Source organism: Brassica oleracea, chromosome C1, assembly GCF_000695525.1.
Source record: "Brassica oleracea var. oleracea cultivar TO1000 chromosome C1, BOL, whole genome shotgun sequence".
In the NCBI taxonomy this organism is placed as follows: Eukaryota; Viridiplantae; Streptophyta; class Magnoliopsida; order Brassicales; family Brassicaceae; genus Brassica; species Brassica oleracea.
The window spans coordinates 41,749,486-41,776,024 of record NC_027748.1 but is presented as its reverse complement, the minus strand read 5'-3'; the positions used below and the strand labels follow the sequence as shown (position 1 = coordinate 41,776,024).

The 26,539-nt window shown below is 38.5% G+C and overlaps 6 protein-coding genes, 1 non-coding gene and 1 pseudogene across 9 annotated transcripts; 2 read left to right on the top strand and 6 right to left on the bottom strand.

Annotated features, from left to right (window-relative positions):
* Positions 1-1,129: 1,129 nt before the first annotated feature.
* On the bottom strand, positions 1,130-4,937 carry LOC106326809 (sterol 3-beta-glucosyltransferase UGT80A2-like). Its single transcript, XM_013764734.1, has 14 exons — positions 4,485-4,937; positions 4,178-4,395; positions 3,857-4,105; positions 3,593-3,704; positions 3,087-3,257; positions 2,919-2,982; positions 2,788-2,845; positions 2,532-2,709; positions 2,334-2,464; positions 2,149-2,251; positions 1,988-2,064; positions 1,862-1,909; positions 1,615-1,764; positions 1,130-1,519 (listed from the first exon to the last, which is right to left on the bottom strand). The coding sequence occupies exons 1-14, from the start codon at positions 4,684-4,686 to the stop codon at positions 1,349-1,351; spliced, it is 1,932 nt and encodes a 643-aa protein (XP_013620188.1). The 5' UTR covers positions 4,687-4,937; the 3' UTR covers positions 1,130-1,348.
* A 917-nt stretch (positions 4,938-5,854) lies between these two features.
* Positions 5,855-8,740, bottom strand: LOC106327486 (disease resistance protein RPM1). Its single transcript, XM_013765650.1, has one exon. It carries the CDS (start codon positions 8,688-8,690, stop codon positions 5,907-5,909), a length of 2,784 nt encoding a protein of 927 aa, XP_013621104.1. The 5' UTR covers positions 8,691-8,740; the 3' UTR covers positions 5,855-5,906.
* A 126-nt stretch (positions 8,741-8,866) lies between these two features.
* On the bottom strand, positions 8,867-11,611 carry LOC106323818 (annotated as a pseudogene).
* Positions 11,612-11,698: 87 nt separating this feature from the next.
* On the bottom strand, positions 11,699-11,784 carry TRNAM-CAU. Its single transcript is given in 2 exon segments — positions 11,699-11,734; positions 11,747-11,784. It is a non-coding gene; the product is annotated as a tRNA-Met (tRNA).
* A 1,968-nt stretch (positions 11,785-13,752) lies between these two features.
* LOC106323824 (serine/threonine-protein kinase At3g07070-like) lies at positions 13,753-16,203 on the top strand. Of its 2 annotated transcripts, none has more exons than XM_013761892.1 (6): positions 13,753-13,985; positions 14,078-14,330; positions 14,419-14,618; positions 14,876-15,065; positions 15,151-15,542; positions 15,796-16,203. In XM_013761892.1, the coding sequence occupies exons 2-6, from the start codon at positions 14,213-14,215 to the stop codon at positions 16,201-16,203; spliced, it is 1,308 nt and encodes a 435-aa protein (XP_013617346.1). In that variant the 5' UTR covers positions 13,753-13,985; positions 14,078-14,212. The 2 variants fall into 2 exon arrangements, with proteins under 2 accessions (XP_013617346.1, XP_013617342.1); XM_013761888.1 differs by having other exon boundaries at positions 14,073-14,330.
* Positions 16,204-16,773: 570 nt separating this feature from the next.
* On the top strand, positions 16,774-18,664 carry LOC106324586 (thiamine-repressible mitochondrial transport protein THI74-like). Its single transcript, XM_013762529.1, has 3 exons — positions 16,774-17,305; positions 17,899-18,319; positions 18,380-18,664. The coding sequence occupies exons 1-3, from the start codon at positions 16,826-16,828 to the stop codon at positions 18,631-18,633; spliced, it is 1,155 nt and encodes a 384-aa protein (XP_013617983.1). The 5' UTR covers positions 16,774-16,825; the 3' UTR covers positions 18,634-18,664.
* Positions 18,665-18,673: 9 nt separating this feature from the next.
* Positions 18,674-20,192, bottom strand: LOC106324596 (desumoylating isopeptidase 1-like). The gene is made up of 5 exons (XM_013762533.1): positions 20,092-20,192; positions 19,925-19,967; positions 19,739-19,836; positions 19,170-19,486; positions 18,674-19,092 (listed from the first exon to the last, which is right to left on the bottom strand). Exons 2-5 carry the CDS (start codon positions 19,931-19,933, stop codon positions 18,743-18,745), a joined length of 774 nt encoding a protein of 257 aa, XP_013617987.1. The 5' UTR covers positions 19,934-19,967; positions 20,092-20,192; the 3' UTR covers positions 18,674-18,742.
* Positions 20,193-20,526: 334 nt separating this feature from the next.
* Positions 20,527-26,047, bottom strand: LOC106327344 (protein transport protein Sec24-like At3g07100). Of its 2 annotated transcripts, none has more exons than XM_013765508.1 (13): positions 24,642-25,565; positions 24,382-24,520; positions 23,690-23,880; positions 23,411-23,518; positions 23,121-23,324; positions 22,771-23,002; positions 22,485-22,634; positions 22,220-22,376; positions 21,993-22,120; positions 21,590-21,912; positions 21,325-21,513; positions 20,971-21,216; positions 20,527-20,890 (listed from the first exon to the last, which is right to left on the bottom strand). In XM_013765508.1, the coding sequence occupies exons 1-12, from the start codon at positions 25,563-25,565 to the stop codon at positions 20,983-20,985; spliced, it is 2,979 nt and encodes a 992-aa protein (XP_013620962.1). In that variant the 3' UTR covers positions 20,527-20,890; positions 20,971-20,982. The 2 variants fall into 2 exon arrangements, with proteins under 2 accessions (XP_013620962.1, XP_013621031.1); XM_013765577.1 differs by lacking the exon at positions 20,527-20,890 and adding an exon at positions 25,899-26,047 and having other exon boundaries at positions 20,977-21,216; positions 24,642-25,808.
* Between the last annotated feature and the right edge of the window lie 492 nt (positions 26,048-26,539).

Genomic DNA, 26,539 nt, shown 5'->3' with positions numbered 1-26,539 from the left:
ACTCACTACTTTCACTCATCTATGCTGAAAACAATTGAAATTTGTTATATCTTAATTTATACCTCCTAAGACATATGTTAATTACATAATTCCCATTTTTCACTTATCAAAATATTTTTTACAAAATTTTTAAATTATGTTTAAGACTAACTGTCCAGACGACTTTCAGTTAAGTCGTCTGGACGACTTATTTTCAAGTCGTCTAAACAGACGACTTGCGAGGGGTAGAAACGTAAAAAAAATTCCGTTTTTTTGTTTGGTCACAAGGGGATAGTTGTAATTTCAATAGCCTTTTAGGTTACTTTTGCCTTTGACCCAAGTTGGGGTATTGTTTTGGGTTTGACTCCAAGTTTTGAGTCACACTTGGCAATTCTCCCTATTTCAAAACAGAAACTTGAGTTCTGAAAAAAATGAACACAAGAATCCAAGTCCTGAAGATGTGGCTCGAAAGATAGCCAATATGTTTTCCAAGCCTCTCTACATTGGTGAAAGTGATTGATTACTTCAGGATTTGGAATCTTGGTTTCATTCTTTTCAGAGCTGAAGTTTCTGTTTTGAAACTGTAAAAGAGTTTACCACAGATAGAAATCATCGCAAGACCACCTTGTATGTTTTCTTCTAGATAGGCTTTGTTAGCAATAACCATAAAATATTGAATACAACACAACTTTATCAATTACGTATCACACAAATATTGAAGTCTTCATCAATAGTTAGCACAACTTAATCAACTTTCTGCACAAACATTGAAGTTTTCGTTAATAGATAGCATAATGACATCTTTTCCTCTCACCCAATTATCAAGATGCTGATTTGAAAATATAATATAGTATATCATATTGTCTGGATGATTTTTAGATCCTCAGTTTAGCACATTGACTTCCCCCATGTGACCATTATACCTTATGGCCATTACAAAGATAGATCACACAATTAACCGCTAATAAATAACAATGTTATAGTTATGCAGTGATCAACTAATCATTGTTTGGTAAGCCAACAATCCTTGTATTTTTTCTTAAGAAAAGATATGTATTTCGACATCAGAAGAGATGTGTTGTTTCCATAGAAGTTGAAGCTCAAGACACTGAGACACGTGTGTCATATGATATTAAAATTCGAACCCACAAATCATAAAGAACTTTGTTTTCATTTTCTTGTTGTTCATGACAAGCCAAAAACTATATGCATCACCTAAACATTAAACTCCCAAGTACTTAAACAAGCAATACACTTTGCCTAAGTGAGTTGTTGCAAAACCAAAACCAACGAACAAGAAGAGAAAAACAGACATACAAGAGGTAACAATGCACAAGAGAAGAGAGGAGATTCTTGAGGGGCAAGAAAGTTACGAACATGCAAACCATCTTCTGAAAGAGAACAATCCTGATGGTTCAGAGATCTGATCAGGAGAAATCGGTTGCGTACTCGGAAGATGTTTGAAGAAGGCCTTCACAGCTCCAGCCACACCATCCTCATCCTTCATCGCATTTGCTAACGTCTCTGCACTGCTCTTCACCTGCTCCCAATTCAAATGCTCCGTTTCATTTATCAACCCAATGGCCAATGGCATTGCCATGATCATTAAAATATTCTCAAAGTATATTAATTCACCTTATCGTCTAGCATAAAATTGATAGCATCTTCAAGCTTATGTAGTGAGAACTCGTCCACTGGGATTGGTGCAGGACCTACTCCTCTAGCGTGCACTCGTTCTCCCCAAAAAGGTTGGTCTCCAAAGAAAGGCACAATAGTTGTTGGGCACTGTGTGTTCAAGAAAAAAGCAAAAACACTGATTAACTACTAAAGTCCCATCTCAAGAAGCATACTATTTTTTAGTTTCCACTCAAATTAAACTTACCGCTGCTTTAAGACCTGCAGCCGTTGTTCCAGCACCACCATGATGAACCTGAAAGCAGAAGAATAACAGTTTGAGACATGTTCAGAGACTAATCTAAGAGGAGTGGCAGATTATTTATAAGCATACCACTGCCTTGCATCTTGGGAATAACCAGTCATGTGGGACATTATCCAACAAGTAGACGAAGTCCTTGGGTTCTTTCACTGTATAAATGCCACATCAACCATATATATTATAAATAATATACCAAAACAGGTAAGCATCCAATAGAAATGGTTTAGACATACAGTTTCCAAGGCCACCCCATCCTTTGTTGATGATTCCTCTCTGTTTAGTTCTTTCAAGTGCTTCCACAATGATCTCAGTCATTTTCTCTGGTTCTTGTACAGGCTTTCACCACAAATAAACGGTAGAGACATTATTTTCAATTTCTCATAAGATAGTTAAATTTCACAGTCATAGATTAACTCACAAGACTACCAAAGCCGATATATATAGGTTTGTCACCAGCTTCTAACCACTCCACAAGCTCAGCAGGAGGTTCATAATTTGATGCAAGATCAAGGAAGCAAAACCCCACTACATCGATTTGTGGGCCCCAATCTGAAAAAAAATTTAAAGTCAGAAAAGACATAATCATTACATTAGTAAGCGCATGAGCCAATACTACCTTTAGGCTTTGGGACTAGATTAGGACTCCACATATATCCATGTGGAATATTAGAGCCAGAGCCTTGTGTTCCACTTAGATATGAAACAGGACGCAGCTTCAGTTTCTTTTTCCTTAGGTCCTTTATCATGTCCCTTATTCCAAGCCAGATCAATGAATCAACGATATGATAAGAAAGCTGAAATTGAGTTAAGCCGATGTTAAAAGAAGACGTCAAGTTTTATAGCAAACCAATCAGAGAGTAAACAAGTCTCACTCTGTATCCTGCTGGTTGTTTGACACGTGACAAAGGGTGTGGAAACTCACTAGTTGGCCTGGATCATTATATAGTAGCAGAAAGATAGTGAATGATTCACAACAACAACAAAAGTTTAAAATAAAACTTACGTCCATGGCATGGTGAAGAATACGTGAATCGGTATCCTCAGTGCCTCTGCCACATGAGTATGTCCTGAAATGGCCAGTCCCCAAAGTTAGTTACCATTCCAAGTGAATCTATGATAAGTTGTGAATGGCAAGTAGCCAGTAATGCAAGAGTTACTGAAAGTAACTAACCATATGCTGGAGGGTTGGCTATAATGGCATCAGCTTTAAAGGAGTTCCCAGAATCTGGATCAGGCTCTTTACATGCTGGAAGTAGAGAATTTATGATGTCCTTCATTTGTTTTCGTTGGATTTGAATCTCTGAAGGGCCTGATGGCAAAAAACCTTTGTTCTTAACCATATCTGCACACAACATAATAAAGAAACCAGTGAATTGCTGATAAACATTAAAGCTACATGCTGTGAACAAAAGCTAATTAACTTTAGGAAGAAATCAAAGAAACTTAAGAGAGCAAAACGAATTGAGGCGAATACCCATTTAAGGTTTGTATATCGAGAATTAATTTACAATCTCTTAAACCCGTATTTATACTAGCCTCAAAACCCGATTAAATTTTCTCTTTAGTAAAACATCCTAATCCTAAAAGTCATACTGTACCTATATGACCTTTTACTAGTGCACACTTCCAGAATTAACACTACATATGAATAAGGAGTGTTTTGGTAGAGATACATACATTCGGCTAGCACTTTTGGATCTCCACCTAAAGGATAAAACTCTAGTCCAGCAGTCAAAACAAACTCTTTAAAATTTGCATGAGTTGCAAGCCTGACTCTATGCCCATACTCCTGCATTTTCAAACAATTCTACATTAATTTCATGAACATGAAAAAGAAAAAAAGAATGAAGAGACATTATAATGCAACTCCACTGAACTCACAAGAGTTCACAACACCAAACCTTTTAAAAGAATTTAAGGTTGTAAGAGATATTCACCAACCTGGAGGCGTTTGGCTATTGCAACAAAAGGCTGAACGTCCCCGCGTGTTCCAACGATTAGCATCACAATCTGCATATGAGGGATGTACTGAAGATCCACCCGATCAATGGACTCATCAGGGCAAACACCGTTTCTGGATGATTCTTCTTCACGGTCTACAGGAATAGGTTGTGGGATAGCATCTGCTGGAACTTCAAACTCAACTGTCCCATCATGTTTCACAGTAGCTATACGGTTCAACAATTTTAGCTGCAAAAAATACAAACATTAAAAAATATAAATTAATTCAAAATACAGACATTTAAAATAGACGGGTTGTACCTTCTTCCCTGCAGAGATTGTGTCATCGAAAATCTTGGCGGCGTCCTCGGCAAGAATGTGAGTAGCTTTCTGCTGCCTCTCAGACATTGACTTAACTAACTTAGGCTTCGATGATGATGGTGATGATAATGATGATGATGATGATTCAGCCATATCGCTACTCGAAGAGCTCTCCACTGGCATTGACCATACTCGTGAAAAGCTTTTATTGCCACCACCTGAAAACACACACACCAACCAGCAGGGAATGGATCCAAATCTGATAAAGGATCGACCTTTAGCCTAAACTAAGATAAATAAACAATACCTGAAGATTCAGACACAGCGTTGTCGGCAATGGAGGCAACAGGAGGATCCGGTTTGCTCTCTACTTCTTCAGAGCCATTAACGACGGCACTACCACCACCGCCTTCAATCTCCTCGATTTTCACCGAAGCACGGTCGGAACTTGAAGAAGAAGAAGAAGAAGAAGAAGCCCTGTCAAGTTTAGCCGGCGATAATTCCGGCATCGTAATCTCTCTCTCTCTTTCTCGGTCTCTTCACCAGCAGAAGAGACGATCGTGATCTCTCTGTCTCTTGGGTGCTTCTTGAATGTGCGTGCGTAAGCGTGTTTACCAACCGCCGAAAGTGAAGGGAAATATGAATTGTACGATTCTTCTCTTGTAATTCTTCAAAACTTCGAAACTTTAATAGAAAAAAAAGTTTGTTCGGACAGAATGGGTCTCTATGGCCGTGTGTCTGATGGTTCGGTCCGGTTCAGACAAAGATTTCGCGAATAACTGTCGGAATGATTAATGATTCGGTCAAATAAATATTCCTTGAAATGCTGTCGTATCGTTTGACAGCGAATCGAATCTACTCTTCTGTCTTTTCGTATTATACGTCTTTGTCGTCTTCGCCCTGGATATATAATTTAGCTTCATGTTTATTAAAAATTCACGATTAAGAGATTTCCAAATTTACGACTAAAAAAAATACTTTCATTTTTTAAAAAAAATTAGATGACGTTTTAAAATTTTTACATATAAATTTAAAATTATTGACTTTTTATATTTTCTAGATAAATATATCGTTAATGATTCAATTAAATACAATTAAACTGATAACAAAATAAAATATAAAATACAAATAGTCATAACTCATACTTCCTCCGTTTCTGAATAAGTGTTACAATGACATTTTTCAGACATATTAAAAAAGTTGTCGAAATATATGTAAGTTGTTATTAATTACAATTCTCTGACCAATAGTATTTGAGATTAATAAAATCAATGCAGTTTGCAATTAATTTTCAGCTGAAAGTAATTATAATTTGCATTGGAATTGTGAAGTGATACTTTTTATATAACAAAAAAAAATGTTAGAATGACACTTATTATGAAACAGAGAGAGTAACATATAAAAATTAATAAATTTTATATTAGAAATCGAAAATGTCAATCTTATTTGAAACAAAAAATTATGTAAAACGTCATTTATTAAAAAACGGAGAGAGTAACACTTTTGAATCTTTGCTAATGATGCACAATTTTTATGGTCAAATGCTGATATTTTGTTTTATTTATTTCCCTTTTTATACGTGGTTATTTAAATAACAAATTTTAAAATAATTCATATTTCAAAATTCACTAGTTATGTACGACCGACATGTAATTTACAACAAAAAAAAAGATATTATGAAATAGGAGTAACTGAACATGTACCATCAGTAACTAACTAGTCCATCCACTCAAGATGAGAGGCTCACATAGAAAGAGCCATCCTCAGTTCTGAAATGATGCTTGATGGCAGGAATGTGTTTAACACTCCACCGGTCTACACCCTCTTCCCCACGAATCCTCTCCACTAGCTGATCAGAAACATGACTCAAATGCAGTTCTTGAAGGTTCACAAGATTCTCTATTCCCCTCGGGACCGACTCCAACACTCTACAAGCTCTGACATAAAGCTTCTGTATCCCAACCATTGCACCCTCTTCTATCACAACTTCTGTAAGATGTCGCATCTGGACTATATCTAGAATCTTAAGATTCTCAAACCCTTCAGCAAAACACAACCTAGTCCCCATGTAGGCCTTGTAAAATGAAAGCCATACTAGTTTAGGAAGGGTTTGGAGGTAGTGAATGGCGTTCTCTTGCAGCTGAGATCCGCGCAGACCCAAATAGGTTACGTTCTGAAGAGTACTGAACCAACTCGGTACTCTTTCTAGTTTCCCTGCTAGAAAGAGTTTCTCAATGCTTGCAGTTGCTATCAATCCATCTATCTCTAACGGTTCCTCTTCATGAATGGACGTGAGAGACAAGAATCTGAGTCTTTTGATCTTGTTCAGCGACTCGCATAAGTCACTTCCATGTTCTCTTTTAATCATGACAAGGCTTATTCTCGTGAGCTGAGTCATGCCCCCTAGCTTCTTGATAAGCTCAGCTTCTGCGTTGAAGCAGTCCATGACTTGCAAATCCTTCAGCTGGCAGATACTCGGAGAAACCTTTGTGCCTAAAACATAGTTCCAGTTGGAATCATGTCCGTAGTTGCAACGGAAAGTAATCAGATAACGCAGCTTCCGCAGCTTCCACATCCCCGGAGGAAGCTCATCAACCTTGGAGTGCCTAGTGTTCAAAGTCTCCAAATTAATGAGTCTATGAAAGTCTCTTGGGAGTTCCTTCACTTCGGTTTTCGACAAGTTCAAGTACTTTAAGTTGAACAGAGTTACCAAAAAGTCAGGTAGCTTGGTGACGCCAGAGCCTTCAAGGTCTAAGGCTCTTAGAAGTTTCAGACTTGGAGGCAGTTCAATGCTGTGTTTAGTGCAAACCAAAAGAGTGTGAAGGTTTGTTCTACGTAATGTACCTGATCTCATCTCTTTCTGAATGCATAAATGGCGAGTACCGTGATCCTCGGCTGTTTCCGCATCATCATCATCATCATCATCACCATTAACATCACAGAACCTCTCAGCTTTGGATATAGATAGAGCGATCTCCCTGATCACATCATGCATCTTGAACACTTTGGGTCGTCCAAAAGGATTCCACAAGATAACTTGAAGCATGTTTCTGTAAACAAGCTCATTGAGGTAACCATCAGCCACTTCCTCCGCTTTCACTCCTCTGATCGGTTCCACAAACCGTTGCGCCATCCACATCCTAACCAGCCTCTTCCTTTTCATCCGGTAGTTCACAGGGAACAGACAACAGTACAAGAAACAACGTTTAAGCGGATACGGCAGATCACTGAAGCTAAGCAACAAGATGCTTCTAACAACCTTGAGCTCAAGATTGTTGTTCAGTTCCCAGTTCAAAGAGTTGTAGACTTGCTTCCACTCTGACTCCAACCTCTTTGTTGACATCATGCTCCCTAAAGAAGCTATAGCTAACGGCAGGCCTTGACATCTCTCAACTAACTTCCTTGCTACCACCTCTAGATTCCTCCTCCTGCATTCCTCAAGACTTCCTGAAAAGGCTTTGTTGCAGAAAAGCGCCCAAGCCTCGTCTTCTTTCAAGAGCTCAATCTCATGCTTTCTACTCCCACTGCCATATGAGAAAGAAGCCATGTTATTGCTGCGAGTAGTGACCATAACACGGCTTCCGCTAATACCATCTGGTAGAGCGATGCTTATCTCCCTCCACAGACCAGTGTTCCACACATCATCAAGCATAACAAAGTACCTCTTGGAATGCAAATACTCCACAAGCTTCTCAACCAGCTCTCTGTAAGTTAAGGAGTACAACTCACCTGGAATCTGTGTTTCTGCTTCTTTGTAGAACTCCTTTATCATTGTCCTAAACACATCTTCAATCACATAGGATTTAGAGATAGTAACCCAAGCGTATGACGCGAAATGCTTGCGCACGGTTTGGGACTTGAAGATGTTAGCTGAGAGTGTAGTCTTCCCTGAACCACCCATTCCGACCACCGAGACAACTATCCTCTGAGGTTCAGGACTCAGAAGCCATCCAATGAGCTTTCCTTTAGCTGCATCAATCCCTACAAGACTGTTTTCACTAAAGAACAAAGATGACTCGCTGATGTGATTCACCCACTTTGTACCACCACCATCATCAACATGCGATACTGATGCTCCTTGATAGGTTTGGTACCTTTTCATGGATTCAGAAATGGAACGAATCATGACATTCACGGCTCCTAGCTTCTGAGCTATGGAGTGTCTAGCCCACATGTACATAGGGAAATGAACTGCACGCCGAAGCTTTGTGCAGCTTCGATAACCGTGGATGTGATAGGTGAACTCGTCGATGATGTCTTCCACTTGGTAAGCCAAGTCTCTTGTGTTCGCCACAAAAGTTTGAAAGAGTTGAGTTGTTGTTGTTCCCGTTGTTGTGGTGGTGGTGGATCCATTCCCATCTTGTTTATGGGTGTCCTCAAGAAAGGACTTTATGATAAGCAACTCCTTCTTCATCTTCTCGATCTCGCTGTGAACTCCTGACAGCAACAAGGTCTCGTTTTCTAGGAGGTTGAGAATCAGTCCTATCCCAACATCAACAGTAGCTGAGGCCATCTCTCTCTGTGTGAACTTTGGCTTGGAGCAAAGCCACCTTTGATTCACACTTCACCTGTAAGATAAGATATTGCTCAATTATTATCTGCAAAGTCAACGCCTCTTTGTGTTGCTTTCACATTTGCAACTTGGAAGTACATTGACTTAGCACTTTGCAGCTCAAATCTCAATGCTCTTTAGAAATTTGATAAGAGAAAAAATTGGTTGGAACAAAAGTAGATTAATAGATCATACTAATAAATTATCATAAACGCAAATAACAAAAAAAAATTGTTTGTTTTAAGGAGTTAGACTCATCCTTCAGGCAAATCAAGAAGTTCAGCCATTGGTACTTTAGCCTCGATTCCTTCATCCATGTCTGTAACTTTGTTCTTGGCGTAATCTACTTTGAAATCATAATCTCCCTCCATGGAATCCTCCTCACCACCTGCTGCTTTCTTAGCCTTCTTCCTCTTATTCTTCTCTGCCTTCTGCATCTTTGTATTCACAATGCGTTCAGCTGAGTACAGCTTCCTGTTCTGCCTGCTCGTCTCTGATTTCGACTTTCCTGTTTCTTCCTCCTCTTCCCCTCCCATAGACTCATCACTCTCAACGCCAGCCTCTTCTTCTTCGGTCTGAGTCTTAGCTTCATCCTGTGATACATACCACAAGTTAAACCAGACCGAGAAGGTTACAAGGAAGTGTTTATTAACCAACCTCGACCATAGTTTCATCGAAACTGAGAGGACTATTAGAAGGAATCTCAACAGGGTTGAACTCGTTAACAGTCCTCAAACTCCCAATAAAAGATGATTCACCACTGTAAACCTCATCGATGTTGAACTCCTTAGCCAGCTCTGGCACAATCTTTGACTCTGAGTGTTCGCCTTGGTCCCTCTTCGCGGCATTGTATAGAATGGAATCTTCCCTTCATTCCAGTCATGTAAAACAATCCTCGCAGCAGCTTCCGTATCCACAAGACCACCCTTCTTAAGCTTGCCTCTCACGGTGGCGACTTTGTAAAGAAAATCATCAACCCCCTCGAAGCTTGGGATCTTGTACAGAGTCACCAGCATTTGCGTTGAACAAAGCTTGAGAATCTCCTTCACTAAGTTTCCCACAAAGCAAGAAAATCACAGTTAAGGCACTGAGATTTATAACTCCATATCAAATTTGAGATTTGTATCAAATTACCTGGACTAACTGGATCTTCCAACTTCTCGATTTTTTTACAATTCCGGAGAGCTATAGAAGCATCATTCGCCGAAGATTTTTTGAGCAACACAACACCAGGACAATCCAACAGCTTCACGTTTTTGTCCAAGTGAACCTCTTGGAGAGACCTAGTCAGTCCAGGGGTAGCACCGACGTTAACAACATGAGCTCTCTTCAAACTGTTGATGAGACTACTCTTCCCTACATTAGGGAGTCCGATGATACCAACCGTAATAGATTTTTTCAACTGCCAAAAAAAAAAGAAACATTAATACAAAAACTCAAATGAAAGTATAAATTAATGAGAACAGCAAAGCAAACCTCGTGACTTCTCGAGTAGTTTTTCAGCAATTTGATAAGAGTGTCTGCTCCAAGACAATCACTGGTCTGCAAAACACTGCTTGGTTTCGATGATGCCTTTGATGACTTCCACCCCAAGTTTGATCTCTGTTCCTGAGTGCTACATTTGAATGCAACAGCTGGAGATTCTTCCCTGAGGTACTTAAGCCACTTCTCAGCAGCCTCTCTAGGAACAAGATCTACACAAAGAGTAATGAGTCTAATGACACCAACGGCACCAGCAGAGATTTATATAGATAGAAAGCTTACCAATCTTGTTCAGAACCAACACGCATTGCTTATTAGGACCAGCTTCCGCCACCATCCCCTCCATGGCGGTACAACGAGTGCCAAGGGGGTCGCGTGCATCAAGAACCTCGAGAATGACGTCAGACAATTCAATGACTTTCTTAAGCTCCTTCTTGAAAGCATTCTCAGAGTTATCTGACGAAACAAATAGACATCAGTGGAATGTTATAGGCAGATAAAAAATACAAATCAAAAACACAGTAACACTACTCACCACGAACACTGACAAGTCTAGTTGAGTCATCTCCACTCTTCCCCTCTCCATACCCTTCTTCTGTCTTGGTATCCTCATCCTCAACCAAACCAAGTTTCCTCTTTTTCGCCTGAAATAGATTCATCAAGAGAGATCACAACCATTGTTCTAAAAATCGGTCTAGGCGGCAAATCGGGTATGAACTAAACGATTTTTCAAACCGATTTTTCTAAAAATCGGTCTAGGCGTTCAAAAAATCGGCCCAAGCGCCCGACTAAACAATAATCCTCTATAAGAGGCCTAACCACCACCTAGCAATTTTTAGAACATTGATCACAACATAAACATCACTTCATGATATCCTTTCTCAATTAACCAACACCCATAACACAAAGAACATGTCTTTAACAGCTGTAACTTAAAAAGACTAAAGCTTTTCACTAACAAAGATTGAATAATGATTGATTACCCTTTCTTTGCGAGCGACTTTCTTCAGCTCAATCTCCTCGAGAGCGCGAGCACGTCGAGCTTCCAAGGCTTTAAGCTTCTGTTCCTTGAAAGGCCAGTCGTTGGGGATGCCTGGATCCTTCTCTGCTCTGGGCTTACGGTTAAGGCCCAGCTTCTTAGCTTCCTTTGCCTTCTTCTTGTGGTGCTCCTTCACCTTTCTTATGACCTTGTGCTTCTGCTTCAAGGGCACCCTCTTGCTCTTGCTCTCTGCAAAAATTCCAAAAACAAAAATCAATAAAAGAACCTTGACACCCTGAAACTGAGATTCGATTGAGAGAGCTTACTTGTACTCTTTTTCGGCATCTTAATTTGGCTAGAAACACACAAAACTTAGAAGAAGAGGGTTTATGGAGAGAGGAAGATGAAATTAGGGTTTTGCTTTTAAATAGATTTGGGTTACGACCCGAATTGGACGAATTGACCCGACACTGTTTGAGTCCAACATAAAAGAATTTTAAAAAGAAATTGGGGTGAGAGAGGCTCGAACTCTCGACCTCAGGATTACTCAGATAGCTATGAGACCTACGCGCTAGACAACTGCGCCACCACCCCCGATATTTGACGATGTTACGTTAAAATTTATAGCCTTTTGGGTATTATGATAAATCCAAACAATTTACATGTATATATATATATATATCTCCACTCTTTTTCTAAATTTTAGGCATCTCCAACCCCCATTTTATTTTCTACTTTAAAATAGAATTTATAGTAAAACTGCTTCAATGGTACTTTATTTTTCACTCTATAATATTACCATTATTTTTTTTGACAATTCTTTCAAATAGCTCATTTTTAAATTTTTTGTTTATTACTTTATTTTTCACTCGAAAATAGAATATTATTGGAGTATATCACAATTCTGTTATAGAGTTAATCTATTTTAAAGTGAAAATATGGTGAACCATTGTAAATAGTCTTATATAGAAAGATTTTGGAAAGTGCAAGTAAATTGAATCACATTAGAGAAAGTATAACTTATACTCTTCTGGTCAGATCGATGTCTCTCTTTGAAGACGATACACCGCGCGTGCAAACAAAGCTGGTGCGTTGTTTCATTACCTCACAGGGCCTACTCTTTGACATTCATAAGTTTGTGACATTACTAGATAGATGGGTATTATTGGTCGGCAAATTTTTATGTTAGAAAGTATCTAGCAATATCAAGAGTGCGAACAAATCAGTCTTCTTCAATTTATTTCTTATATGTGGATGATGATAGATACTGGATAAGAGAATTGTGTCATCCTAATGGATATGTATCTCAATCGTAGCTGCCAAGAGCCTCATAGAGAAGATTGTTGACTTATTTTTGTAAGCAAAAGAGGCAATAGAAAAAAGCATAAATATCCAGCCATTTACAGGTCTCATGCTGCCTTTCATCTAAATATCTTATTCTTATTTGTTCTCAATTCTAAAAGAGATTTTGGGGAAAATAATAATGTTACAATTATTCGCATTTTTGTTTTTAGAATCCCTAGTCGTGCCACCAACAACAATATCCAACCCTTTAGTTGCATTTTTTTTTATTCACGTCGTGCTCTCCATGTCGTTAGTCGTTTTCCCATTTCGTCATAGTTCATACTTTTAAACATTTTTTGGGGGAGGTTAGCTTGTTTTTAAATACAAAGTAGGTTGCGCGGGTTTTTGTTTTCTTTTATTTTTATATAAATATTTTATTTTCAATTCTAAATTGGTATATATTATAATATATATGTGTCTATCAATTTTTAAAACATAATAAGTTTACGATATATTTTTTTCATTGAATAGATTGCTTCAAATTTTAACATGTATTTGTATCTTCTTCTATATATATATTTCCGGATTATTATTTCATTATTAAAATCGTAACTATATATATAAAGATTAATAAAATATTGTTTTATTGTCATATTCAAAGATATTGTAACATTTCACAAATTTAGAATTTTTTTTTTAAAAATAAACTTTTCGCTTCATAGATTTATATTATCGAGTAAATAATTAAACATTTAGTTTTTGTTTAATTTTTAAAATAAACTATATAGTTTAAAATTTGCTTTCATTGGTTTAAGGTAGTAAAGATTAATCATTGTTAGATAATATAATTTTTGTTATTGAAAAAAAAAATCTTTATAATTTTAAAAGTTATAATCGACAAATATTTAAATATTTAACATATGGAAATATAGTATTAGAACATTAAATTATATCTATTTAATTTATACTATCTATAAATCCAATGAATCATCTATTGTTTAAATCCAATTATTGATAGCCCAATAAAAATTTCTGGTAGGTCCAAAATTTAAATGATAAGATTAGAGATTAAATGTAACATGACTTTTTATGAATATGTCCATTAGATCCATTTTTAAAAAAATCACACATGATTCAAAGTTGTGACTTATATTTATATTAAAGATTGCACAAACATGAGATCATTGAGAAATGTGAGGCACACAAACATGAGATCATTGAGATATATATGGACCCCATTTCTTATACTTACTACATTAATTAAACAGTATAGTTTAATTGTCTATATTAAGAAAAAATCAGCTGCCTAAACCTGAAGAAAAAATCCAGTTTTCTCCCTCCAATTTTATCGCAGACTCTTCCTCGCTTCGGATCTTGACGGTTTGGTGTTGATTTTAACTTTCTTGAGCTAGGTTTTGTTAGATCTTGACGTTAAATAAGATGAAAAAAAAGGGAACCCTTAAGGGTTTCTTGGGATAGAGGCAACCATTGTTTATGAATGAGATTATAAGGTTTGCTTTCCTTTCGGTCAACAAACCCACGTTTATTTTCCAGACAATTCTTGCTTTATCTGAAATTATCAATTTTCTTCTTGTCAGTGCAGGCATTTATTGAACAAAAATAGAGTGTTACATTCCTATGTCATAATTGATCTACAAGAAGAAGAAAAAAAAAAGAAAAAAAGAGAGATCAAATTTTTCTAGAGAAAGGGTTTCTTCTTAAGGGAACTAGAGAAGAAATGAATTGTTTTTCATGTTTATATTTCCATGAAAAGAAAAAAGCTCCCAAAGATTCAGATAACACCCGTCGGAGAAATGGTGAGTTGACCGGTAGAGACAACAACAAAACACACCCTGGTATGCTTGGAAAACATATATTTTTAAAAAATATATATTAACTAGGGTTTTAGAAGTCTAGATTCAGTAACCTTTGTGGTGCTTACAGAGAATCCAAAGCTTAATAAGACTGGAAATGAGCAGAACAAGAACGATGATGCAAACAAAGAAGTGACAAACAACATTGCTGCGAAAACATTCACCTTCAGGGAGCTAGCTACTGCGACCAAGAATTTCAGACAAGAATGTCTGATCGGTGAAGGCGGTTTTGGAAGGGTTTACAAGGGAAAAATCGAAAAATGTGACAAGGTTATTACTAATTAACTTGTCTTAAGGATCTTTCTCGAGTTTAATTTTTGGTCAGACGAATAGTGAATGTGATCTTGCAGATAATATCTAATTAAGTGTTAAATAGATGTCTTTCATTTTGGTTTAACTAGTTATATTTTGAAAACGTACGTACTATTGTATTATTTTTCTATTTTTTTAAACACTCGTACATACTATTGTACAAAATCAGTTTAATAGAAACTTGAATACGTTAAACTTGGTTGTCTTGGATTCAGATTGTGGCAGTGAAGCAGTTAGATAGAAATGGGCAGCAAGGGAACAAAGAATTCATAGTAGAAGTCTTGATGTTAAGTCTTTTACATCACAAGCATCTCGTGAATCTCATTGGGTATTGCGCTGATGGAGATCAAAGACTTCTTGTCTATGAGTACATGTCTCGTGGTTCACTTGAAGATCATCTCCTCGGTAAAATTACAAAACTATGATCGGTATCAAATGACTGGTTTATTGGATTAGTCTCAACGTTAATTGTTTGTTGAAATGCTTATAGATCTAACACCGGGCCAAGTACCGTTGGATTGGGACACAAGGATTAGAATTGCGCTAGGAGCAGCCATGGGTCTTGAATACTTGCACGACAAGGCAGATCCTCCGGTGATCTACAGAGATCTCAAGGCATCTAACATCCTTTTGGACAATGACTTCAACGCCAAGCTATCAGATTTTGGACTAGCAAAGCTAGGTCCTGTAGGAGACAAACAACATGTGTCCTCCAGAGTTATGGGAACTTATGGGTACTGTGCTCCAGAGTATCAACGAACCGGTCAGCTAACCATTAAATCTGATGTTTATAGTTTTGGAGTTGTGTTGTTGGAGTTGATAACTGGACGAAGAGTTATTGATACGACTAGACCTAAAGATGAACATAATCTAGTTACTTGGGTGAGTTTTTTTATTTCTTTGTTCCTTTTATATACAAGGTCGCATCTAGTCACAACCAACCTATTGAAACATTCTTAACTTTTAAATATTTTTTGAAGATTATGTACATATATTATATATATAGATTTTCAAATTATGAAGAAAGAATATTAATTTTCTTATTAAATGTTTGTGACTTCTCTAAATTCTCCCTGCCCTGATTATAGAAAACCCTTCGGATTAAAATGGTTATAAAAATCATTCTGTGTTTTAGGCACAACCTGTGTTCAAAGAACCAAGTAGGTTCCCGGAACTAGCTGATCCAAGTCTAGAGGGAGTGTTCCCGGAGAAAGCTCTTAACCAAGCCGTAGCGGTAGCAGCAATGTGTTTACAGGAAGAGGAAACGTTACGGCCACTCATAAGCGACGTTGTAACCGCTCTAGGTTTCTTGGGAACCGCTCCTGATGGCACTATAGCAGTTCCACGTTACGACGAAGTTCGTCCTCCTCAGCCGTCGGGTGAAACCTCCGGTGAGGATTCTATGGCGCCGAAGGAACGGGAAAGAGCCGTGGCTGAGGCAATGGAGTGGGGAGTTGCTTCGAGAGCAAATTCTCGGAACACAAGTGCAGGACATTCTCTAAACCCCAGTGCAGCACATTCTCGGAACCCTAGTGCTTCTTGATTTTAAGTTTTATATCTTTTTTGTTTCTTGATTTTTATTTTGGGTTTGGTTGTTTTCTTTCCTTTTAAGTTAGTGATAGAAGTTGTTACTATCTTTTTTGTGTGTTATATATTGTTCTGTTTTGTTTCATCGTGTATATTCCAGCTGGATTTTCATAGCTATAGAATGAAAAACTTCATGGTTTTAAGATTTTTACGTTTTCATAGACTTTATTTCACAATAAATTTCTTTTGTTTCGAGTAAAAATGATTAATAATTATAGGAGCTTTGATATCGTTACACCATGCATGGAAAGCTCATAAAGAGCAGCTAAATAGCAACATTAGTGTAGAATGCAATATTAAAGGTAGAAATTGAAGCTATGTTTCGAAGAGGATACATGATCGGATGAATAGTCGTATATGTGTCTCTTGATTATTGTTACGTGTGACGCAAGAAACCCTCTCGTCAGTACATAAACCTGAAAGGCCTTAAACATGATTGGGTTTATAAGTAAGACAAAAGGTGGGCTGGTCAGAGAGCCCATATCTAAGCCCAAAATATCCTCCAAACTCACAATCTCTCTAGCTACCTCCCTCTCTCGATCTTGAATTCTTGATAGGTGAGCTCAATCTGAAGAGCTATGTCAGGCGAGGTATGGAGATGGGTATTAGGTCTAACGTACATATTCGCTGTTGCCACGATTTGGATTGCTTCCAGCTTTGTAGTCCAGTCTGTGGTGGACGCTGGTGTTTCTCCCTTCTTGATCACTTTCATTTGCAACTCATTGTTCGTCGTTTATCTTCCCCTCTTTGAGATCAGTCGATATCTAGAAGATGCATACGGTAGTATACTGTTCTGGAGAAGCAAAAGGTCTCATTTACTTGAACTAGCCGAATCAGAAAAGGAAGCCTTGCTCGGACAAGATGTTGTGCATTCAGATGCATCTGAAGTATCAGGGGTTGTTGTAAGAGAGGAGAGAGATAGTGAGGATGGTAATGGATTAGATGAGACGGGACGCTGGACACGTATGCGAGTTGCTAAAGTCAGCCTTTTGATATGTCCGTTTTGGTTTTTGGCTCAGCTCACTTTCAATCTCTCTCTCAAGTACACGACAGTTACGGTAAGTACATTGAGAACTCATTCTTGTGTTGCTCTGTTCTGAAACAACTCTTATGCTTGACTTGAGATTTTTTTAAGGATCATAGTGATTTTATTTCAGTTTTATATAATCTTTGGATGCTGTTTATTTCGTTTAGTGAATTTTAAAATTATTTCATTCTCTTTATTTTTATTAAATGAATAAAAAATGTTTCTATATATATATATATATATATTTTTTAAAGCTGATTTATTATGATATTATAATTATCAAGATTACATATACGATTCGACGACCGACAATTTATGTTTTTATAATTCGGTTTAATTCGACATTTTAGCATAAGGGCATCTTCATTGGTGGGATGAAGAGATAGGGAGAGAGAGTCCCTTATTTTACTTTTTTTTTTTTTTTTTTTTTTTTTTTTGGTTATTGAAGAGCAAGGGACAGATATTACTTAAGGGCTTTTCCCTTCTCTTTCTTCCTAGGTTCCCACTCTTTTCCCCTAAGGGATGCCTTAAGTGCCTCCCAATGCAGATGCCCTAAGTAGCATCAAAAAAGATTGAGACGGGTGTTACATCATCCTAAGACATTTTCATTTTGTGAGTTTGCAGTCAAATACAATCTTAAGCAGTGCATCAAGCCTTTTCACCTTTTTAGTATCACTACTATTCTTGGGAGAGAGATTCATGTGGTTGAAACTTTTCAGCGTTCTTCTTTGCATGTTTGGTACCATCATTGTGAGTATTGGTGACTCAGAATCTGACTCAACTGCAACAGCTAAAAACCCACTTCTTGGAGATATCCTCTCTCTGGTCTCAGCGGCGCTATACGCTGTCTACATCACTCTTATACGCAAAAACCTTCCAGATGATAATGAGAGAAGTGGCAGCTTCAGTATGGCTCAGCTTCTTGGGTTTCTAGGTCTCTTCAACTTCTTCATCTTCCTACCTGCTGCTTTATTACTCAACTTCACAAAGCGAGAATGCTTCGACGCGCTAACCTTGGAACAGTTTGGTCTAGTTGTTGGCAAAGGTATGCCAAACCACATAACTTGTAAATGTTGGGATGCTGATGTGTGTCTTGCGTTTTCAGGTTTGTTAGATAATGTGCTCAGTGACTACCTATGGGCGAAGGCAGTACTTCTGACAACAACCACGGTGGCGACGGCTGGGCTAACCATTCAGGTTCCATTGGCAGCCATTGTAGACAGCTTATCAGGGAACAAACCAAGCTTCACCGACTACATTGGAGCTGCTGCTGTAATGGTCGGCTTTGCAGGCATTAATATTCCTTCAGAATCCAAAGAGACAGCTATTGAGTTGGAACCTGAGACTGTAGTGTCCTAATTGTTTTCTAAATTGTTGAATACAAATGCAGCTAGAGAAATAGTAACTCAATGGACTCGGTTCCAATACAATTGCAATAATAAACGGTTTCATTCTGTTTTGTTAGACTCTAAGCAGATACATTGAGATGCCCATACTTTTGCATCACTCTTTTGGTAGCTATAGTAGCTGCTTCACTTGCTCTGAGTGTGCCTTCTGCCATGAGAGAAGCAAACTCACGAGTAATCTCTTCCTGAATCTTGGTCCTAGCATCACCCAATGGTTCCTCTTTCACCTTCTCTTTACTAGCCGACGGTTGAACAACAACCGGTGACTCGGAAGCTTTCTCAAGTTTGTTAGATGGTTTTGGACCTTCGTCTTTGCTAGAAGCTCCAAGAGGTTGTGACTGAGGCCTAAACTGTGGAGCGTTAGGAACAGCGCCGGCTCTAAGAGTTGCTTCCAGGTTTTGTACCATAGGCACTGCAAATAAGGATATAAAAATTAGGATCCAAGGGGTCAAGAGAGGTTTAGCCAAGTTATGAGCTACTACTACTTACTTAGAAGACCACCCATGGGGCTGTTCATGACCTCACTGGGAAGCTGGAGAATGTAGTCTGGGATGCCTTTACCAACAAGAAACTGAGACACCTCGCTGCTGAAGTTGTTGCAGTTGTGAGTGAGCAAGTTGTAGGACTCAGCGGTGTAGCGAGGACTGATCTCCTCCAAGTACATCTCGAACACGTCTTTAGGAACATGTGTCTCACCCATGTCTACGGTTCGTAGTGGTGCTCCGTACGGAGTTGTACCAGCAGGTAAATGCTGTATCCCTCCTCCGAAAAAGTACTCGTTCCCATACACAACTATTCCCGTGTGCCTGAGAAAAGGAATAGCCCAGCTTTAGACTACAAACTGCTTCCTACCAAAGTAACAGTTAATGCCTAAATGGTTTTAATACGCATAGAGACATGGCAATATTCTAAAGTAGGTTAATTTTGCAAATCTTGTTCAAGAAAGTGTAAGCCTTTGAAGACTAAACCCAGCAAAAAGGGTTAAAGTTTTCACCTTTCACTTAAATTGATAACTTGTGAGAATGTGTGTAGGAAAGAGAGAGAGAAATGGAACTGACCAGACACCTTCGATGACTTTTCCCAAGAGTGAAGCAGAGAGCTGGCGAGCCAAGCCTCTGCTCAGGTCGTAGACATTCAGAGTAACCTTATGCGCTTCCTGAAATATCTCACATTGAATCTAATTAACAAACGAAGCAAGATACCAATTAACTTTTAACAAGAGATGAAAAAGAGAGAGACTATACCTCAGCCATATCTCTAAATATCCTCAGAAACAGAGTTAACCACCTGAAACAGAAGAACAAAGAAACCTCAAAAACAAATATTTTACAAATCGAACATAAGAATTTCGAATCTTGAAGACCAAATCTTGAAGAATTTCGAATCTTGATGCGAGGGAGCGATCACATACGAAAACGAATGAAAGGCAAGTCGCCGCTGCTTCTTCTCCAGGAAGCTCGGAATTTCTTTTTTTTTTTTGTCGGTAAGCTCAAATCTGAAAACTTTTTTTGAAAGCAATGGTTCAGAGAGGTGATTTAATAAAGGCAACCTGATTGGAACATTTCAAAGATTCGTCTTACGGCGTCGTATAAGCGGAAGGGAGAGCCCCACACGGTCTCTAACTCTGTTGTACGCTTCTAGAAAGTGCCGCCAAATAAATTAATTGACACGTTTCTTATCCTAACCGGTTCTGGTTAAACCGACCAGAATCTTTGAATTTCTCTTTATAAAATGGTCAATCAACATCTTAACTCCCTTTAGTCTATACCCACATTCATACAGATTATATTCATATGTGGTGTCCATCTTAATGGAGTCAAAGTAATTTAATTTTTGTCAATATCCCTGATTAATAGATTCATGGATTGTAAACTCCCCCACCCAAAATAAATCTGATTACAAAGGCACAAGAAAATTTGAAAAAAAATGCAACAAAGGAATAATAAAAACGACTAATCTACCATTATGGTTAAGCAGATAAAAGCCTGGACATTGAGCAGGAAAAAAAAAAGATTATATAGAAAAACAAATGAAGAAAAATCAAACTAGTGCTTCTTTATTTTCCAAAACACATTAAGCCCAACGAAGCAGACCGCAATGATCCGCATTCTTTAAACCTTGTGACACCTTAGACGGCTTAAGAAGAAGATTTTGAGCTCAGGAGTTTCTTTAATTGTTACAGAGAGGCGCAATCTTGGCACTCAAGTTGTCTGTAAAAAAAAAACTGCTTCGTAAGATGCGTTGAACATGTGACTGTTATGACATGGAATAAATGTTTCTTAATTCGTACCATTGTGAACTATTACGCATTTTGTTGGACTTGGCGGTGAAGTTGCAGCATCCAATCAACATAACCAGTCGAACCGCCCATCTGGTCATCAATGAGATTTCTGAGGAGAAGGAAGCCTTCTCGGGGTTGTTCTCCTTGCCTCACTAGCAAACACATGGGATGGTATGACGGATCATTATCCCTCACTTTCTTTATCAGCCTCATTAGCTTCTTCGACATCCCATTCTCTTGTTCTTGCAGTGTAACCTAAAGATCCACCACAAAGAAAGACTGAGGAATTAGTATGGAAGCAAATAGATCATTAGATGTAACGCTGGTTAATAAATTAACATGTATGTGGATGAAAGAGCATACCCTTGAGAGCTCTGCTGCAAAGTCAGTCCCAAGAAGACATTTAGCAATGTCAGGTGAAAGCATCCGGCCAAACCACAACACCAATCGAAACCCATCATCGTAAATGTAAAGGCCTCTAGAATCCAAACTCTCTGCAGCCAGAGGCAATCTCCTCAATACGTCCTTGAGGTCATCATGGTCTGCCGATGGCTGCAAACATGTCAAATTCATTAATGATTTTATGAATTTTCTGAAAAGATGTACATTGAGATAGAGAAGCACAAACCTTTAAGAGCCACTCGTCAACACGGAATAAACTGGGATATAACAGCTTCAATAGCTTTTTGACAGGCAGGGCCATCATGGTGAAGCCTGCCGCACTTCGTTCGTCAAGTGAAGCATCAGCTGGTCCACCATGAAGAGGTGTGGACTTACAAATTGCCAATCCGTACAATGGCAAGAACTTCAGAGACTCTGGGTATATTAATCTAGACCCCAACCGATGCTGCACCGAGTGAAGATTACGATATTCTCTGAGGGCTTTAACAATCTTTTGCTGTATAGCATTCCGTGCATCATCCAATTTTGCGGACAAAGTTTTCTCAATTGCTGCAGAATTAAAACAGTTATCAAATAACATCCAAAGTAATGTATAATGCTACTGGGAAAAACTTGAATGTATCCCTTACCTAATCTAGCATATACAGAGACAATGGAGCCAGTGTCTGCTTGTCTATACATCTCTCCAAGATCTGTAACCACTGGTGCAATAGCTGTGTGTACCCTTATACGCCTCTCTCCGCAAGAAGCAGTATATCTTAGTTCTGTTAAGGATTACTAAAACCACATGATGTGTTGTACCAGCTGAAAATCTAAACTCAAGTATGTTTTAAATATACACTATTCAAAAGGATACAGTAAAGCGACTTGGAAATACACAGTCGGGGTTGTTAGCAATGTCTCTTCCAGAGCTAGCTGCACTGCATATGCTTTGTCACAATCAACAGCAGGAAGAGCAAGCAGGTCGGCAGACCTTAGCATGAAGTTCCCATGGTAGGACGAGCAACGAATTCCTGCAGGCCAAAATATATAAGATGACATGTAGGATACCAACGAATTTAGCATATCTTGAGTGCCATAACAGGTAACAAAAATGAATACTGTATCATAAACTTTTAAACCTTTTCCACATCTTATTCGCATGACGGATTCCCAGGCAGTTTCCCTTGTAAGGTCTCTAGCCAGCTCGTGTCTTAACTTATCTCCATGGATAGATGATTGGAAGCCTGGATAGTAGTACACCTGTCCACCAGTGTATTTTGCCAGAGTCCCTACACAAAACCAATGCATTTTAATACATAAATTTCGCACTTAAAACAGCAATATTGAACGGCGGGAGAAGCCACCACTAACTGACTCCGAACACCTGAAATAAATAAAACGGTGATAATCATAACGTCTTCGTACCTAAGGAGGCAATGTCAGTGTACTTATCACTGAATGCATAAACATTAATTGCAATCTGGAACTTGGTACAATCGGCAGCCATTTGCTTATAGAAGGCGTCTTCAGCTACCCTTAAAGCATATTCTTTGTCAGTTCCATAGACACGAGGATCATCTCCGCGCAACTTTAACCGCCCAGCACCAAGAGAAGGTAACGAGTTCTGGAAAATTAGCAACTTGCCACCGAGTTGGTTCTGAAATGGAGAGAGAAAACAGAGTCAACTACAAACTGATACAAATTTCAGATGAGGTTGCATATAGGACATTGACATAAACTGAATTTTCATTTCAAATGGCAGCAAAGTAACTAACCATAACCATGTACGCTGCTTTGACGGCTGGACCAAAAGCCGATTCCACATTGACATTATCTTGAAACATAAGAGGCAGACCGTCTAAAAAGGCTTCCACCACATTTCTAGATTCAGATAGATTGACAAGGAGATCATCCGGCAATGGGATAAATATATCATCCAGATCAGAAACCACCATCATTTGTGGTTGGCTCAGAGATGACTGCATTGCCAAGGTCCAAAAATAATACATGATAAATGCTAAAATATTTCGAAACAAAAATTCATGCGTATTTACAATTCTCTTACCTTCAGGTTGTAAAAATGCAAAGTGCTGTCATAAGTAATAAATCCAATTTGAGTTCTGGGATAACCAGGCAAGTTATCCAGGCAAGACTTAATCGTTTGAGCAGCAACCTGCCAAAGGAGATAAAAGTCAGTGTAAGATCTAAAAAAGAGAATCTAATCTAGTCTTAGATCCATTGATACTTAGATCCAATGATACTTAGTGTATTTAGATAAAAGCACATGGATTGTTCTTTACAAAGTAATTCTAATGCACAACAAGTTAGAATCCAACATGCTTACCTCAAGCATCCCACTTTTAGTAGCCGAAAACGAAACATCAATGAGGAAGAAGTAGGTTGGCGGCATCGGAGGCCGAACCATGTACTCTGTTGGAGCTATGAAATCAACACTGCCTTGGGTCAGCTCAGGCCGTTGATCCACGTCCATTCTTCGGCCAGTAGCATCCAAATGTGAAAAGTATTCACCAGGCACTGAACAATAAGTTTGACCCATAGCTATGAATATTCATCTGATAAGCATATATGCCTAAGAGGACTGAGCATAAAGCCATCGCTCAAATAATTTTATGGAAAGTAAAAGGACATTCCAACGACTAGGTAAAAGTCCGTATCAGATGCACAGATAATTTAACAAAGATGACATTCCACCACCAAATAAAAAAACATACACAACACCAAAAACTGTTCCTTGTAGCTTTCACCAAATCAATTTATTATAATTCTACTAAGATCCCTAATAGATAGCCCTTCCCTATTAAGTTCACATCAGATTCACAGGTATAACGACAAAGATGACATTCCACCAAAAAAGAACAAACGTACGCAACACCAAAAACAGTTCCTAGTATAATTTCACTGAAGTCCCTAATAGACATTAGACAACCCTTCCCATCAAGGAAAGCCAGAGAAAACAACAATGACGTTCTATAGCACTTGGTTAACAAACAAATCCTGAAGATTTGGAAAAATTACCATCATTAAGCATAGAACAAATGTTGCACCGCCACTTCCTTCCAGAATCTGTAAAAGCCACATAAGGATTCACATAGGTACGGCATCTTCTGCAACGGATGATGCCACTTGAGCCAAAATCAACAAGTGGTACTTCCTCCTGAACAGATAAAAACGACAAGTTGCAAACAAGTGAAAAGTTATATGTAGCACGTGAAGAGTTCCAGATCATCAAAACAAGAAAGAAATTAGAAGAATTAATTAGCTAGACGAACACTAACCCCTTCAGGAGCCTCAGCAAGTGGACAAACCACAGCTCCTAGAGGTAAATGCCACCTCGACGCCAGAGACTGGGAACTTGGTATAGCACTAGTTGTCAGCCGTAGATATCTCGAATGACAATTCATAGGGTACATTTCAGCAAATGAATTTGGCTCCACGTCACCATCCAGTGGTCTTGGGAATGAGGAAGGATCAAGTCCTGGCTCAAGCGATCCCGGAATATTTGACAGGGATAGCGAATTGAAATCTTCAGCCAAGCCTTGGACGTTGCTGGTAGGAGGTGCATAGCTCGGATGCAGGTTCTGCTGTCCTGGGTGCTGACCAAAACCTCCTGTCTGAGGAGGATATGTAGGCCGAGGTCCCTGAGATGAAGACTGGAATGACACTGGAGGAGCCTGATTACTGGGATAACCAGGAAAATATGGTCCAACACCAGAGTAAGACGGATTAACTGGAGGCACCGACTGTTGAAAACCAGGACCAGGAGGAGAAGCATATCCTCCAGGTCCCATTGGTTGCTGTGGGCGAAGAGACATGGGAGGCGACAAGTGACCTGCAAGAGTTTGAGTAGCTGGAGGACCACTAGGAGGAGGGCTTTGAGTACCCGGGAACGGAGGAGGAGGAGCTGGAAAACGCTGAAAAGAGCCGCCGCCGCCGCCACCAGGAGGACCTCCGTAAGCTGGAGGCGGAGGTCTACTCCCTGGAATCTGAGAAACAAAAGGAGATTGCCCAGGCCTCATTGCACCCACAGGTGGAGCCATAGGAGGACCAGAAGGCGTGAAAGGCCTTGTAGGTTGGGAAGAAGGTGGTCTAAAGCCAACAGTCTGTGCTCCACCTGGCGGCGGAGCAGATGCAAACGGAGAGGAGGACGAAGGAGGAGGCCTAGCTGGAAAATTCGGATAACCTTGATTCTCAGTACCCATTATTGCTTACACAACTTAAAACCTGAAACTACTATCAAAGTTCGAAGCTTTGGATCAATTACAAACCCTAGATTCTACCTAGAATCAGATTCCTTCATAACCTCTGGAATGAACTTAATCTAGTTCCCTATCACAGATCCGACTCTGATTTACTTCAACTTTTCAAAATTGGCAGCTTCTGTAGTGAGAAACGTATAAGATAAGCTCCCTCTACGTTGTTGATTTTGCCCTTACCGGAAAGATCTGGATCAATAAAAATTGAGTATCAGCTCAAAATAACTTCTTCTTTTTTAATCAATTTGATATATGGTTTGAATTGAGAGCGAAGACTACCTCAAGTGAGAGAGAGAGAAAGTTGAGAATCTGCGCAGCACGAAACTTAATCTACGGCAGTGATCGGCTTCAGATCGTGTGACCCTAATAAGAAGATTCGAGGTGTAGTAGTTGGAGATTCATGCGCGGTGAAGGGGAGACGACGATGTGATATTATATGGGCCAAGACTTTGGGCTTACCGGTTTTATCGATAATGTAATTATCCCAAAAATAATAATTGTAAAACAGCGTAAATTTTCACAGTATTAAAAAAAAATAGAAATTTTGATGTAAAAAAGAAATTCTTAGACGGTAGTAATAACTTTGGGCTTAACGGTTTTACAGCGTCTTTATACACAACTAGGAGTTTAATAGTAACTTTTAATATAATATTTTTTATTTCAAAAGAAAATTTTGATTTATATTTCAACATTATTAATTTATATTTTAACTTCAACGTATTTTTGTAGTCTTATTTTTTTTTATTTGGTATAACTATTTAAATTTGATTTTATTTAGATTTTAATAAAGATAAAATTAGATTTTATAAAAATAATTTTAATTATACTATTATGTTTAATGATTAATTATTTTAAATATATATATATATATCTTCCCATCTAATTTTAAATATATATATATATATATATATATATATTTA